The 17,095-nt window shown below is 44.9% G+C and overlaps 1 protein-coding gene across 1 annotated transcript in view; it reads right to left on the bottom strand.

Moving 5' to 3' along the window:
* LOC134800631 (NACHT and WD repeat domain-containing protein 2) overlaps positions 1 to 17,095 on the bottom strand; it is a 73,575-nt gene that overhangs the window by 14,812 nt on the left and 41,668 nt on the right. The window contains exons 4-18 of the mRNA XM_063773116.1: positions 16,422 to 16,604; positions 15,632 to 15,799; positions 15,282 to 15,431; positions 14,932 to 15,081; positions 14,582 to 14,731; positions 14,046 to 14,285; positions 13,709 to 13,826; positions 11,775 to 11,931; positions 10,778 to 10,936; positions 9,807 to 9,985; positions 9,214 to 9,306; positions 8,616 to 8,744; positions 7,376 to 7,481; positions 6,042 to 6,204; positions 2,242 to 2,450 (exon numbers count right to left, since the gene is read on the bottom strand). Coding sequence (XP_063629186.1) covers positions 2,242 to 2,450; positions 6,042 to 6,204; positions 7,376 to 7,481; positions 8,616 to 8,744; positions 9,214 to 9,306; positions 9,807 to 9,985; positions 10,778 to 10,936; positions 11,775 to 11,931; positions 13,709 to 13,826; positions 14,046 to 14,285; positions 14,582 to 14,731; positions 14,932 to 15,081; positions 15,282 to 15,431; positions 15,632 to 15,799; positions 16,422 to 16,604 — 2,354 coding nt within the window. The remainder of the gene's footprint in view (positions 1 to 2,241; positions 2,451 to 6,041; positions 6,205 to 7,375; positions 7,482 to 8,615; positions 8,745 to 9,213; positions 9,307 to 9,806; positions 9,986 to 10,777; positions 10,937 to 11,774; positions 11,932 to 13,708; positions 13,827 to 14,045; positions 14,286 to 14,581; positions 14,732 to 14,931; positions 15,082 to 15,281; positions 15,432 to 15,631; positions 15,800 to 16,421; positions 16,605 to 17,095) is intronic.

Below are 17,095 nucleotides of genomic sequence, written 5' to 3'. Positions count from 1 at the left end.
CGAGTGATATGGCTAATTTCCGTCCAATATCAATACTTCCTGTACTAAGTAAAGTTTTTGAAAAGTTAATGTTAAATGATCTACTGGGTCACTTCAAGGGACATAATTTACTTACAAGCAATTAGTTTGGTTTCACAAAGGGCCGTTCCACGACCGATGCTGCTTTGGTAGTCATTAAACATATTTATGATATTTGGGAAATTTCTTGTGATGCAATTGGCATATTTTGTGATCTTTCTAAAGCATTTGATTGTGTGGATCATGGAACGCTCATTTTGAAATTATAACACTATGGTCTGTCAGTAAATGCCCTGAGCTTTATGTCTTCTTACCTTAGCAATAGAACACAAACAGTTGTTGTAAACAATACCCGATCTAGCGGAACTGTAGTCCAATTAGGAGTGCCACAAGGTTCTATTTTGGGTCCATTCCTGTTTTTGGTTTATATAAATGATTTGCCATGTGTAGTAAAAAATCTTTGTGAAATTGTTCTTTTTGCTGATGACACATGAGACACATCATTACTTTTTAAGGTTGATCGGAAATCTACCGATTACAGTGTAATTAACAGTACACTCGTTGATGTACTTAACTGGTTTACTATGAACAATTTGCTTCTTAATGCTAAGAAAACTAAATGCATTAGACTTTCTTTGCCGAATGTTAAACCAGTCGATACTAAGATACTTTTGAATAATGAATGCTTAGAGATGGTAGATAAAGCACTGTTTCTTGGTTTAACATTGGACAAAAATCTACAATGGAGCCCTCATATAGGAACACTAGCAAACAAATTAAGTTCGGCCGCTTACGCCGTGAGGAGAATAAGACAATTGACTAATGTTGAAACAGCTCGCCTTGTTTATTATAATTATTTTCATAGTGTAATGTCATATGGTATTCTGGTTTGGGGCAAAGCAGCTGACATACAGACTATATTTGTCTTACAAAAGAGAGCCATTCGTTCTATATATAATTTAAGAGTGCGTGAATCATTAAGAGAACTTTTCAAAGAAATTAATATTTTAACTGTAGCTTCCCAATAGGCCAATACATATATGATAGTATTATTTATGTTGTTAAGAATCTAGACTCCTTCACTAAGAATTCTGATGTCCATAACTATAATACTAGAAATAAAAATAAGCTTGCTATCAAAAAGTTTCGTGTTCGTAAAGTACAAAAGTCATTCGTTGGGCAATGCATTATTTTTTATAACAAGTTAGCTGAGGTTGCTTTAAGATTACCCTTTCCAGCTCTTAAGAATTACCTAAAAAAGTCATTGATGTTGAAGGCTTATTACAGAGTCGAGGACTACTTGACAGACAAACATGCATGGTCCAAACCAGAAACTGTAATAAAAACAAGTAGCATTTAAAAGCATTGTATTATGTGTAGAGTTATAGGTGACTCAGCTCAGATAAGAAAGCACATCAAATTTTCTGAAGGCATCTCATGACAATCAGTCAGATTCATATAATATGTATTCTCATTTCTTTTATTGATTTTATGTTCTTTTACTTTTGTAAGAATTTGATATGTTTTCTGAAAGAGCTACGTATTTGTATGATCTCATGTATATATATGTTTTTTTTTATCATATTTCTATAAAGTTATATACTTACTGAGTATAATTGCATGAATTCTATAGTAATTTAAATTGTATTTTTCTTATTTACTCGTAATGCATGTTAATTATACGCGGTCCCGTATTGGGATACCCTCCTCCAATTGAGGGGGGATTTAAATCTTCTCGAGGCAGAGGCGTACGGTTGGAGCCGGTATAGCTTTATTTGACGTTCATAAGCGCATTGTAATATGCCTACTTGAATAAAATATTTTCTATCTTTTATCTTTATATACCTTAGCATAAAGCGGTATGGTGCACTTCTGCACAGCCTTCACCGCCGCATCAGCCGGTGAAGCCGCTCCCGACTTGATATACGGATCCTTAGAGTGAACTATGTGATCATTGGAATATAGACCTTAGCGTAAAGCGGTATGGTGCACTTCTGAACAGCCTTCACCGCCGCATCAGGCGGTGAAGCCGCTCCCGTCTTGCTGTAGGTACGCAGCCCTAGAGTGGACGCTGAAGGAGAGTGATCATTCAAATTTGTGCCTTAGCGTAAAGCAGTATGGTGCACTTCTGCACAGCCTGCTGCTTCTGTGAAGCCGCTCCCGTCTATACACGGCCGCACACGCAGCGAGTACAGTAGACCTTGTCAACAATGGAAAATGTACCTTAGCGTAAAGCGGTATGGTGCACTTCTGCACAGCCTTCACCGCCGCATCGGGCGGTGAAGCCGCACCCGTCTTGCTGTAAGCGGCCGCGCACGCCGCGAGCACGGCGCGAGCCTCGTCGGCGCCGACCGGCGGCGCGCGGACGACTTTAGGCCCGTCTTCGGAGGATAACACCGCCATTATTGCTGAGCTTGAGGGCTCGTCGGTTTCTGAAAAAAAAAATAGTTGGTCAAACCAATTTGTCAGTTAGTAAGAACCAGGAAAACTATACTTATCCTTTTCTTTTGGGTGCTAGTACTAGTGTAAGACAAATATAGTATGATTCTCTCTGTCTATGATTGAAATGAGACGGTCCTTTGACAAACTATACTATAGTAAATTAGGTAACCTTAAAAGGTACACAATTTTCTGTGAAGGTAGCGCCTCAGCGAATCAGTAAATTAACAAAAAACAACTGTCAACAAGTTGGCGATTTCGGATAGGTTTATATGAAGAATTTTCCATCATTGTGTGGCGTGACTTCCTTAGTACCATTTCGGTAATTAATAATAAGACAGATGTGATGGACACATCTGTATGTGTATTCTTAGCTAAAGGGAAGTTTGGTATGGTATAAGTATGGTATATATATGTACCTACTTTCATATGTGTGGGTATATGAATAAAGATTTAGTGTTATTTATTCCTCCGTACAATACATATTTTATATGGCGCAGTCGGTAGGATCCGAACCTACGCTCCCATAATGAATCTGATTACGAATTTTGATTGATTTTTTCTTTTGATTGAAGATGAACATTTCCCACCACCTTGTGTCTAGAGAGGTTGACGTCCTACGAAACAGCTCAGGGTGAAGACCTCTGGGCGAGATTCTCAGTCTCCGGGCAGTATATTTATGTTTGTGTAGTATACATACCACCTGGATCTAATGATGATGTGTATTTTCAATGGTTTGACTCAGTGGAAAGAGTGTGTTTAATTCATGGCTGCTCAAAGATTATTGTTCTAGGAGACTTAAATCTTTACAGCGCTAATGCAAATGTAGAAAGGTATTTTCACTGCTTTACTAATGTTTGTAACGTATCCCAGTACAATACAGTGACTAATGTAAATGGACGAATATTGGATGTAGTGTTGGCGAGCCAGGAGTTGAGCGGAGCGGTGTGTGTGCGGCCCGCGGACTCGCATGAAATGCTATCTAAGATCGACGGGCACCATCCGCCTATCATTATCCAAGCCCGTTATATGCTCGTATCAGGTAGGGTTATAATGGAGCCATCCAACATAGGGGAACAAAACGACTGGAATTTCTCAAAGGGTGACTTTTACCAATTGTATTGCGAAATTAGGGATACAGATTGGGAGCAACTATACAATATGAGTCGTTCCGATGATGCTGTCCAGTTTTTAAATAACACTTTGTATAACGCTTTCCACCGCTGGATTCCAAAGAAAATACGGAAGCACTCGTGTAGTCGTACCTACCCAATCTTCTATACGAGAGCAATCATCCGTGACATAGAGCTAAAAGCACATCTCCATCGACAATGGAAAAGGTCGGGAAATAAATTGTTTTATGACCGCTATAGTCAGCTTCGTACAAAAATAAAAACTGACATAACTGAGGCACAAAATAATTATATGAAAAACGTGTCCGAGAGGTTATCTCGTAACCCGGCTCAATTTTGGTCCCATGTAAATTCCTTACGTTGCAAGGGAGGTGTGGAACCGAGAGTGACGCGCGGGGATGTAGAGCACACAGGCGCTGATGCCGCCCGTGCGTTCGCGTCTCACTTCGGCTCGGTTTTTCTATCCGATGAACCTGTCCTAGACCCACAGGTAGCCAGCGCGGCCTTGCCTGTTGACGCGAGGTGTATTGATATCAGGGGTTTTACACAGAATGACGTAAGGAACGCAGTAAAAAAACTAAAACCTAGGTCGGCGCCTGGACCGGATGCGATACCGGCTTTTGTGCTCAAGGGTTGTATTGATAGTCTTGTGGGTCCGATAGAGTTCATTTTCAACCTCATTCTTCATTCTGGGGTATACCCAACTGACTGGAAGAGATCGAGGGTAACGCCGATTCCGAAGAAGGGATCTAAACTTAAAGTCGAGAACTATCGTCCCGTTGCAATTCTGAACGCCCTGGCAAAAGTTTTTGAATCGGCGACACATTGCAAACTGCTCCCTCAATGTCAGCCTCACATAACCAGTACACAGCATGCATTTCTCCCCAGAAGATCGGTGGCCACAAACCTGCTCACGTTGACCCATATTTTATCACGCGAGTTGGATAAGAAAGCTCAGGTGGACGTCGTCTATCTGGATTTTCAAAAAGCTTTCGATCGGGTAGATAATGACGTCCTTCTTTTAAAACTAGGTGCTATGGGGTTCACACCCAGACTTATAAATCTTTTTGCGAATTATCTATCCGATCGAAAACAGTACGTGAAGTATGGTCCTTACGTTTCAGAAAGCTACCCCACGCGCTCTGGTATCAGTCAGGGGTCCAACTTGGGACCATTTCTTTTTGTGCTGCTGATAAACGATCTGCCTGTCGAAGTGCATCACTGCACAGTGCTAATGTTCGCTGATGATGTGAAATTGATTAAACCGATCCAAAGCCAAAGGGATTGCGAGGAGCTGCAACGGGACATAGAGGCAGTTTATCGTTGGAGTGTTGAAAATGAACTCTATTTCAATGCAAGTAAATGCGAAATGATGTCTTTCACCCGGTCCCATACACCTCAAATATTTAGTTACAATATTGGCGGCGCCGGCATATCGCGCTCGGAACAGGTACGGGATTTAGGAGTTCTCTTTGACTCAAATATAACGTTTCGCGAACATGTCCAGGCCGTGGCTAAGACTGCGTACAGCAGACTGGGTTTCGTTCTGCGCAATTCAGCGCCCCTGACTGTGGAAGCCATGCGCGTGTTGTATGCGGCACTCGTGCGCAGCATTCTCGAAACGAATGCAGTGGTGTGGAGTCCGCATGAAAGCAAATATACAATTATGCTGGAGCAAGTCCAAAAGTCGTATCTTAGGGCATTATACAAAAAAACACACCTATTATCCGTATATGTACCCTACTCTGTTTCTGCAGGGACACCTAGGGTACGACTCGCTCCAGTTACGGAGGATGCTCTCTTTGGCGAAATTCACGATCGGTGTTATTAGAAAAAGAATAGATAGCGTAGCCCTTGTCGCGGCCTTCATGCGATTATTTGTGCCTAACCAGTACACTCGCGCGCGGCGCCACCCGCTGCTGGCGGAGGGCACCGCGCGCACGCGGGCGCACGCGCAGGCGCCGGTCGCGCGCGCGCACGCTCTGCTCAACTCCGTGCTCGAGGTACACCCAGAGTGTGATTTGTTTGTAAGTGCAATTGGACGACTGATGATTGAGTGTAAGAGAGTGATAGAGCGAGAGATGCCTGTAAGTAGTATTTTATAATATTGTTATGTAAATACTTGTGTACCCTAGGTATAAGTATTACTGTCTCCCAATTTGTGCCGCTGTGGCTTTAGCTGTTAAGGTACAATTGTCAACTTAAATAAATAATAATAAACCTCCTCATGGTCTTTCCTGGCTCACGCCGTACAGACCGAATCGTGGGTGCCGTGCCGAGTACTTGCCGCTTTCAACATTTCGGCGTTTTCAAACCCCGTTACACGTTGCTTCGTGTCACCCTACAAATTTTTTTTTTGTTTTTTAATGTCCCATGCCCCATTCTGGACAGGCCACTATCTTAGCATTTCAGCAGATTGAAGATGAACAAGCAATATTCAATTTGAATTACCTTCGGTGACTGTAACAATCATTTTAACGTTGCCTGGCAACCGTGAAGGCAGCCAACGCGCACCTCGCAGCGCGTCTGCCCCGACTACCAGCAGTAACGCCGGTCGGGCGCGCCCCAGTGCGCCGAGAAGTTTTGGTAACGCCGCTGACAGTGATGCTACGTCCTATACCACAGAAATATGAATATAAGTCGATGAGTATAGGTCGATGACATCGTAAAGTATGTGAGAACGAATACCGGATTCATCCTGAGGGTCACGAAGTTGGAATCTCGACACAATGCGAATTTTAATTAGTTTGTGGTGAGCGTTCCGACTGAACATCTAGCGACCTTCACCAAGGAGGAGTTTTGGCCGAAGGGTGTCAAGTTTCGGCGGTTCCGCGGCCGGCTCCCTGACACTGCGGGGTTGCGTAATGCATCGCAGCCATAATGTGATTTGAAGTGTTTAGTTTTAAAATATATTTTTATAATATGTATGCTAGTTTTAAGGTATTTATGTATGGGCCATTAGTTGTCTGAAATAAATTTTTTCATTTAATTTAATTTCATAAGTCATGTACGGATATGTTGGTCGTTCTTGTCTACGTGAGAGCGTGATAAAACGGTGTCCGTCACTTTCTATCCCGCGGTGTTAAAAAGTGACGGTTACTTTATCACGTGGATAAAGCCATCCATAAGACGCCTGATGTACACACATTTATAATCATACTTAAAGGCCAGTTGCACCAAGCACAATCGACTAATTTTTAACATCGCCACGTGTACAAATGAAAATGCAAAATTTGCCACAAAAATTTGAACCTACATTGGAGGAAATAGAGTTGATTTTGCGTTGTTCCAAAACTGAACGAAACAAAGTAAAAGCAACTCTGTTCCAATCGAATATGATTTAAATTTCGTTGAACTGAATAAGTAGTATAGGTAGGACCTTGGACCTTAGGAGGATATGGAAAAGTTAGCAATGTGCAAGTTGCCGAACTTAAAGATCAGTCTCAAAATTTCGTGGCTTATATGTTAAGTATTCTTTTATTTTGTTTCGAATAAAAGCTCTCTATTCTCATTAGGGATTAATACTCAACGTCCTTTTGTTGACGACTATTCTATTTATCTAATATTTACGTCACTCATTAGTGTCTAAAGCCCACTTGCACCACCCCACTAACCCAGGGTTAACCCAGTGTCAAATTGTACTGGTAACCAGGGTAACTCCATGTTTAACCGGTTAACCCCGGTCCCCGGGTTAGTGAATGGTGCAGGTAGTGTCGTAGAAATTGAAACTAACTGTAAGAAGGTTTGGGAATAAAAATATAAAACAGAGAAAATGTCATGCTTACATTCCTGCCGCGATATGGCGTCCCAGCGTGCAGCACATGACACTGGTCCACGATGGATTTGAGCAGCTGGTGCGAGCTACTCGACTGCGGGGTCAGCCCCACAAATCTATAACAAACAAACTTGGCTTATTAAATGTTCTCTTGATGCTGGTTACCGTTTTTACTTCTTCTTCTTTCCATCCTGTTACCCCCTGCTGGGGTGTAGGGCTCGAATCTTTTTCTTCCACTGACTCGGTCCTGGGCAACTTGGGTAGCCTCCTCCCACCCATCCCCAATACACGCAGCTCTTGCTCCACAGAACGGCGCCAAGTAGAATTAGGGCGACCATGTTTCCGTTTGCCGGGCCTCTTCCAGGTCAGGGCCACTTTGGATAGGTGGGTGTCAGGTTTCCTGAGGATACCGTTTTTACTTACAGGTACAAAATCATGGGAAAGAAGTAAAGTTACCGCCCGTTTTATGAAAACGCATTGCATTAGCCAGACGGCTGAGGCGGTTCGAAATACTACAGGTCGCACGCTGAAGCCTAGGTACCGATTTTATGGCCTGTGAAAGAAACTCTCTGACACGTGGTCTTGTCTGTCTTATCCATAGTGTTTTTGCGGAGTGTAGCCTTTTATAGAGGCTGAGGCTGGTCTAAATACTAACGTTTCTATGCTAGTAAGACCTGACTGCCTAGAACACGTAGTCTTATCTGTCTTACACCTAGTGTGTTTCGTGGAGTACAATTACCAACATACCTGATAATAACAGCGAGATCCTGTTGCCAAATAGATGCCAATGATGACGCTTGGGCTACTAAAGTAGCCTTGCCGGTGCCGGCGCCGTATAAATGCCAGTGGGACTGTCTGACACGTGGTCTTGTCTGTCTTACCTGGAATCTCTAAATCACTTATCTTGTCTGTCTTACGCCTAGTGTGTTTTGTGGAGTACCGTTACCAACATACCTGATAATAACAGCGAGATCTTCTTGCCAAGTAGGTGCCAATGTCGCCGCTCGGGCCACTAAAGTAGCCTTCCCGCAGCCGGCGCAACCTATCAATGCCAGTGGGACTGTCTGACACTTAGTCTTGTCTGTCTTACCCTTAGAGTGCTTTTGCGGGGTGTCGCCCTCTCGTCCAATAAAAAGTGAGTGAGGATGTTCTAAATGCTATCAATGCCAGTGAGACCTGGACTCTCTAGAACACGTAGTCTTGTCTATCTTATCCCTAGTGTGTTTTGTGGAGTAAAGTTACCAACATACCTGATAATAACAGCGAGGTCCTCTTGCCAAGTAGGTGCCAATGTAGCCGCTCGGGCCACTAAAGTAGCCTTGCCGCAGCCGGCGCCCCCTATCAATGCCAGTGGGACTTGACTGTCGCCGGTCACGTATCTGGAACAACAATTAATGGTTAAAAGGCTGTCTAGCTATCAACCATTCTAAAAATCATGTATTAATTGCAGCCTCATGGCTGTACTTTGGTTCTGTTAATGATTACTACTTTTTCAAGACCATTCATGACAGATTATTAATATATTTCTCAATTTATATATATATTTTTTGTTAAAAACTGTTTAAATTAACATCAATTTGAAGGTCATTGGCTATTGCAGTCTGTAAAACCTAATTCGTCAGTAAATAAGAAGAAAAAACTATACTCATAACTTTTTTCGGGTGCTAGTACTAGCGTAAGACAAAGTATGATTATCTCTGTCTATATTTGAAATGAGACAGTCCCAGGCCAAACTATAATAGCCCTTTAAAAGAGAAGGTTAAAGGAGGGCAGAAGCAGAAGTGGCTATATATCATAGAGAAAGTTAAAACACAATACCTTATACCTTTTTAGGGCAGCAATACTCACGTCTTAAGTTCATTAAGAGTGATCTCCCGGTTGGAGGTACTTTGAGCCGACTTTTGGCAGAATGTGAGGTGTTCGTTCAACTCGTCGAACAAGCTGGAAGCATAAATCTCTCGATCAAAATCTTAAGACAATCTTAGTATTAAACAAGATAATTAATCGTTAGAAGGTCTTGAAGCAGTATGTTAGGTAGTTAATATTTTCTTCGTTTTTGTCAGAAAAATCATTTTCTATAAAAGTTTTATCGCTGACCGTACTTTACTTACGAGTTACGAGTCATATTAAAGCCTAAACGTAATGAATGAGTTTTCTTTCTGTTATAGTTCTATAGTCTATAGTCAGTTTCGGTCTCCATCATCAGACCAGCTTGGCGACTTTTTCATTGTAAAATTTGTATACTTGACTGTCGTTGGTGCATGGATATTTTACCAATATTTTACAATGTACAATTGCATTGAACAATTTATATGTGATTGTGAGTAATGATCTCTTCCATTCCATTCGATATAGCTACCTTATTCCTTACCCAAAGGCTGGTGGTACCTAGTCCTACTGTGAGTGGTACTTGTACTGAGTCTACCTGCCAACGAATTTACCTTGTAGGTATTCCATTGCAGCCAGCAGGCGCTTCGCTCTCGCCTATAAGCGTGTCGAGCAACGCGTCCAGTCGCTCGCCTAGGGCAGAACGGACGCCCTCAGTGTATTCGTCCTCGCCGCCGGGGGCCGAGCGACCGCGGACCGACGCTCTGATTATGTTGCGCTCGCTTAGATGAAGCTGCAAACAGAATTCTGGTCAAATCGCAGGTTTGAAATACAAAATGCGGGTAGGCTGTATCAGGGACGCAATGGTTTACATGAAACGTGTCGTGGACAGTCATTGCGGAGGCCGAAGGTCGAGCTCCGCGTAGTGCCGAAGAGTCCCAGAGGGGCGCACCTTAGGTATGCTAGTGTTTTTAGAACAGAAAAAAGAAGAGTGGCGATTACTCCACCGACAAGAGCTCTTAAATTATGATGATGATGATGATGATGATGAGTGCAAGTTGGGTTCGCTTAGGACTGTAGGGTAGGACCTAAGTCCCGGAGCGACTAAAAGGTGCGCGTTTACCGCAAGTCCTCCAAACTCCGCATAGGGTCGAAGACCGTCTGAGAGAGACGCACCTCCATGCGAGGCCTAAGGCCGAGTTTTGGAAGGTTAGTGCTCAAATAGGCCGAAGGCCTAGAGCGTCTGATAGGTGCATGCTTCCCGCTACAAGCGTGTAAGCCTAGGTGGCTCATTATTGCACAGTATGCTTTTTCAAATCCTTCAACCTTCAAATCCTTTTGTGGAATTTGCAATCGGCGTGTAAACTCCTGGTGGTGTTGTCATATATGTATTATGTGTAGTATGTGTAGGGTGGTTGAACAAATTAATAAAACAGTCGTAAAGCAGTGTTCGTCTTTGACTCTCGTTCCCTGTGCATAATACGACGTAAATAAATGTATTTTCTTTCTTTCTTTCATACTAAACATGGCGCAGTCGGTAGGATATTCTCTTACCTGTTTATTACTTGCTCCTTCGAAATCATACCTTCAAATCCTTCTGTAGATTGTGCAGTCGGCGCGTGAGCTCCTGGTGGTGCGCGGCGTCGGGCGCGTCGGGCTCGGCGGCGGCGGCGGCGCCCGCGCGGCACACCCACACGCAGCGCCGCGCCGCCTCCACGCTCATCAGGACTGTGTGCTGGACTTCCTGCCATTATTGAACAAGTTGATATCGGAGCGAAAATGGCACTTGAAAATGTCTACATTCTAACGCCTTAAAGACATGTTTTTTTTGACGTGATAACGTCTTATAAATCGATGAACACCGGTAGCATGCACGAAAAAGTGTGACGTTGTGGACGGATCTCTATGGTAACGTTATGGACAGATCTCCATGGTAACGTTACGTAATGTAATTGTAATGTTTTCATATGACGTTATCACGCAAAATTATCGCCCGTAAACCGACTTTACAGACAACCATTTTTTTTTCTGCAATCGTGAGTTACGTGAGACTTTTGATTATGATATACTACGCATCTATTATTTATTTATTTGTTAGCCTGTTGTGTCCCACTGCTGGGCAAAGGCCTCCCTCTCTTTCTTCCACGCGTCTCGTTCTATGGCAATATTAGGCCAATCTAAGGTGCAGATAAATAAGTCGATAAATCGGAGCTGTTTTGATGGGGAAATTCTATTAGTTATGAGGTATTCATGAAGAGAGGAGATATCATGCGATTTCTGTTTCTCTTCCGTATTAGTTAGGTATTTACTCCTATTACCGAAGATGCCTGTGCGGTGCGAACCAACACGTTGAGTAGGTACCTTAGCCATTTAGCTATGTCTCTACCTACTTGTATATGGTACCTTCTAATTGTTAATGGTACCTGTTCTAGGTACTACTATTGTAAGGTATGGGTCACACGCCTCCTGAGGTTAAAGTCCGAACCAACACTTTGAAGGCCTTGAACAACGTCTCGTGTCTGTACTGTAAGTATATGCTGGTATATGGTACCAACTATAAAGTTATTTTTTATAGTAGGTACCTGTTCTACTACAGTTGTGAGGTACGCGTCGCACGCCTCCTGAGGCAGAGTTCGGACCAACACGTTGAGTGCCTTCGCCATCTCGCGACGCCAGCGCGCCGGCGCGCCGCGAACGAGACGGTAGCATGGCGGCGTCCTGCTCTCGTCTAGGCTGTACCTGTGTTGATAAGATGGTTTAAAGATTAGATTAGAATAATCAAATTGATTTTGTTCATTAAACTTATTGGTGTGAGATGTCGATATAATTCACCAAATCAGAGCGAAAGTCTTAGTTTCAGGTTGGGGAAAAATATTTTCCTGTATCTTGTAACGTTGTACGTACATGTTTTAATTATAAGCTTAGATTTTATTATTTTTACATATTAAATTAATCAAATTTAAATAAAAATAACTTATTTATAATAGATTTTAATTTATTAACGCATGAATTATTATTTTACTTTTATTTTAATCAATTATTATTTATGGAAATGAATTAATTATTATTTATACAATTTTATTCATCAACTTTATATTTACAGTAATCGTCTTATTCTACTTTACTATTGTAAAGTATTATAATTAATAGGTATAAATAATCAAATAATTATAATAGGTAAGTATTGTATATATCACTTTATTCGTACGGACTGTACTCGTGACCGGTCCATTGGTTGACGTCATGGAAGGATCGAGAAGCGGCTGCGCGCGCGCTTGTCCCCTCCCGTTGACCACTGGCCATCCAGTCCGCGCCACCTCGCCGTCGTATACGGTTGTGCCGTTGCGCACACGGGGGAAACCGTGTCGTCTAGCGCGCGGTACTAATATATTTTATTAAGGTGTGCGCGGACACCTTTCTTTGAAATTTAATTAATGATTCGCGACGTATTCGTACTTTAAAGATTCCCCGCACCCACCTATTGGTAAGTGCAAAGTGTTGAACGTTATTTTATTAGGAAAAGTAGTTTAAGTTTTAGTGTTAAAGTAGCTCCTTTGTTATTTGCTCCGTAATTAGCGTAATTCATTTTTAAATCATACATTTCACTTGTTGCTAAATGCCATGTAGAATGATACTGCAATTTCCTTTGTTCTCGTAGTGGCGGGTACGAGTAAGTATGTGTGCGTACAATCCTACTTATTTAAATTCACTTCTTTGTTCTTCTTTCCTTCCTTACTCTGTGCTTTTCCTTCGCTTTTGTAACTCCGCTCTGCTTGTGAACACAAACACGCTTTCTGCTTGGTGCACCGGCTTTCCCATGGTCCCATCATCATCATCACAGGGTGTTCACAATAGCAGAGCGAGCAGGAACACTTTACTAAGACGTCTGGAAATCCACAGGGTGCGTCGTTCTATTTTAAAAATCGCCGTCGGCCGACCTAGCAACAGCGCACCTTCACCACCATCTCGACGGCAGGGTTGGAGCCATAGCCGTTCGCCCGCCGTCGCCCCTGCTCCTCTTCAGTGCTGACGAGTGTCACCCACCTGCTGCGGACCCTCGACCAGCCAGGGCAGTACCGGATCTCGGGCGTAAATCTAGACGGGCCTTGACCACCCACGACCTTTCTTAAATTTTAGTTTTATAAATAAATAATTTATTTTTGCTAACGAGTTGGTAGTACTTATTTACTTCCCCTACCAACATAGGGACGTAGTCTCCCCATTAACGTTACAATCTGAACTGAACGGTTGTCAGTCTGTCCGGTTGTTCTTTTTTATAAGGCACATTTTTCAAAAAGGGTAATTTGTTGTCAATTTAGTATTTGAATCTTTTTCAAAATGGCGTAGGTTTGAGTAGGATTCTACATCTCACGAAGGTATTTCTACCATTTGTTGAGCAGCGTCTTGTCGGCCTCGCCTTGAAGTCGGTGCACCCAGCCTCCAGCGTATGATGCAGAAGCGGCGTGCCCAGACCAGACTCGAACAACACTATTACAGTAGGTACCTATGTTTTTACCATTTGTTGAGCAGCGTCTTGTCGGCCTCGTCCTGAGCGGCGTCAACTGCCACCTTGAAGTCGGCGTACTCGAGCGTGTGAGCCAGGAGTAGCGTACCCAGTCCAGAGTTGAACAACACTAGTACAGCAGGTATGTTTGTACCATTTATTGAGCAACGTCTTGTCGGCCTCGTCCTGAGCGGCGTCCAATGCTGCCTTGAAGTCGGCGCACTCCAGCGTGTGGGGCAGGAGCGGCGTGCCCAGACCAGAGTCGAACAACACTAGTACAGCAGGTATGTTTGTACCATTTGTTGAGCAGCGTCTTGTCGGCCTCGTCCTGAGCGGCGTCAACTGCCACCTTCAAGTCGGGGTACTCGAGCGTGTGAGCCAGGAGTAGCGTACCCAGTCCAGAGTTGAACAACACTGGTAAAGGAGGTATGTTTGTACCATTTGTTGAGCAGCGTCTTGTCGGCCTCGTCCTGAGCGGCGTCCAACGCCGCCTTGAAGTCGGCGCACTCCAGCGTGTGGGGCAGGAGCGGCGTGCCCAGACCAGAGTTGAGGAACAACACTGGGACTACCGCCCCGAGCTCTGACTGACCTGGAAGCAAGATAATAATAAGTCTGTAGCTCATAATTGAATTTTGGACATACCAACGAGCGGGCGATTTGAGACGACGATTTTCCGCAATTGTGCTTCTAAAACAGTGGCGTAGCTAGGCGTGGGCGAAATGGGCCGTCGCCCACGGCCTCGCGCCCAAGGGGGGCTTCTCGCGAGGCCCTTTCGAGACCAGAGAAAGAAAAAGGCCTCGCAGATGTGATTTCGCCCACGGCTAGATTAGTTCACGCTACGCCACTTCTAAAAGTCCCTCAATTTTGTCTATGAAGTACACTTACGTGCAAGTTCAGCTATACACAGCACGGGGAAGCGATGGTCCCTCTGTTGTTCGAGCGGTGACCGCCAGTGCAGGTCCGCCACGTGGATCCTCCAGCCGCGTCGTCGCGCGCGCGCCCGTAGACGGGCTGCTGCGCCGCATTGCAGCGCGCCTTTATGTGTATGAAGTAGACGTACGTGCAAGTTCAGCTATACACAGCACGGGGAAGCGATGGTCCCTCTGTTGTTCGAGCGGTGACCACCAGTGCAGGTCCGCCACGTGGATCCTCCAGCCGCGTCGTCGCGCGCGCGCCCGTAGACGGGCTGCTGCGCCGCATTGCAGCGCGCCTTTATGTGTATGAAGTAGACGTACGTGCAAGTTCAGCTATACACAGCACGGGGAAGCGATGGTCCCTCTGTTGTTCGAGCGGTGACCACCAGTGCAGGTCCGCCACGTGGATCCTCCAGCCGCGTCGTCGCGCGCGCGCCCGTAGACGGGCTGCTGCGCCGCATTGCAGCGCGCCTTTATGTGTATGAAGTAGACGTACGTGCAAGTTCAGCTATACACAGCACGGGGAAGCGATGGTCCCTCTGTTGTTCGAGCGGTGACCGCCAGTGCAGGTCCGCCACGTGGATCCTCCAGCCGCGTCGTCGCGCGCGCGCCCGTAGACGGGCTGCTGCGCCGCATTGCAGCGCGCCTTTATGTGTATGAAGTAGACGTACGTGCAAGTTCAGCTATACACAGCACGGGGAAGCGATGGTCCCTCTGTTGTTCGAGCGGTGACCGCCAGTGCAGGTCCGCCACGTGGATCCTCCAGCCGCGTCGTCGCGCGCGCGCCCGTAGACGGGCTGCTGCGCCGCATTGCAGCGCGCCTTTATGTGTATGAAGTAGACGTACGTGCAAGTTCAGCTATACACAGCACGGGGAAGCGATGGTCCCTCTGTTGTTCGAGCGGTGACCGCCAGTGCAGGTCCGCCACGTGGATCCTCCAGCCGCGTCGTCGCGCGCGCGCCCGTAGACGGGCTGCTGCGCCGCATTGCAGCGCGCCTTTATGTGTATGAAGTAGACGTACGTGCAAGTTCAGCTATACACAGCACGGGGAAGCGATGGTCCCTCTGTTGTTCGAGCGGTGACCGCCAGTGCAGGTCCGCCACGTGGATCCTCCAGCCGCGTCGTCGCGCGCGCACCCGTAGACGGGCTGCGGCGCCGCATTGCAGCGCACCTTTCTCCGCGCAGCAGTCTGTGGGATAAAGGATGACTCACGTTAGACCGGACCGTGTCCGGGACGGAGCTTCCGCGCATCGTATCTATGGAAAGCATCACGTGGGCTTTACTTGCCGGAAGCTTCGGCCCGGGTACGGCCGGGTCTAACGTGACTCATCCTTAAATACATTTATAGTATTGAGTCCCAAGACATCTTGACAAATTAGTATTGCAACTGTCATATGTTAAGGCATAGGTACAGATTTGAAAGCTAAAGCAAAATTGTTAATATGTACTTAACGCTACATACTCTAGTTTATATAAAACTGATATACTTATGTATTGTTATTTCTGATATATTAGATGACCAGTTACTTCTTTGAAATTATGACGTATAAAATAACACTTGCACTGCGTGTGCTATCATAATCGTCGCAGACTTGTCTTGGTCTAACTCTAGCTAAGGAGAATATATAAAGAGCCACCGCTTTAAGTACACTGCTAGGGCTTGGGTTCGACGACGGTGCCGCCCTTCCACACATTGATTACAACCCCTTCTCTACCCTACCTATGTAGGTATGATGATTGTTATGATTTTTATTACTATACGAGTAAAAACCCAAATTGCCCTTGTAACCTTGTCATTAGGTTCAATTTACCTTGTGAATCCGCCGCACACACATATATGAGCATGGCCTTCTTCCGTCTCGTCCTCTGCTGCGGCCTGCCCAGTAGCTGTGCCCTATGGTCTTCAGGCAGAGACGCCACGCCGCTCGGCATGGGGGGGCCTTCGGCATCGCGGGGGGAGGCGCACGTCACTGGAGAGGATAGGGAGATGGAGTCTGCAATGTAATGTTTGTTATTAGAATAAAAATGAAAAATCATTTATTTACATACAATATACATATATACAGTGGTGCTACCAAAAGAAATTAATAACCTCCTTTCCTCGCTGTATCGCGATGCTGATACGTTGTGCGAGGTAGCCGCCAGCTATCGGTCACCAGTTACGTCAACCAGACGCTTCGCGATTTCTGCGAACAACTTATGCGCGCTGGGATCCCATGGACCTAGAGTTTCGACTCCAAATGGTACAAAATGGTACTCTCTACCGAGGCTCTTATATCTGTTACGTTTTAAAATTTCGACGCTTTCCGCCGCCCCGCCCGATTATTAGAATATATATACACTGGAAGTGAAGGTACAGAATAAGTAATTATTAAACTACCGTACAGAATCAATCAAGCCGCCTACGGCTCATAAAAGACATCTCGGAACCCGTAAATAATAACACACTTTCCACACTTGCGTTGAAATGTACTTTTAATTGTTT

Source organism: Cydia splendana, chromosome 20 (genome assembly GCF_910591565.1).
Source record: "Cydia splendana chromosome 20, ilCydSple1.2, whole genome shotgun sequence".
Lineage (NCBI taxonomy): Eukaryota > Metazoa > Arthropoda > Insecta > Lepidoptera > Tortricidae > Cydia > Cydia splendana.
This window is presented reverse-complemented; position numbering and strand designations above follow the sequence as displayed.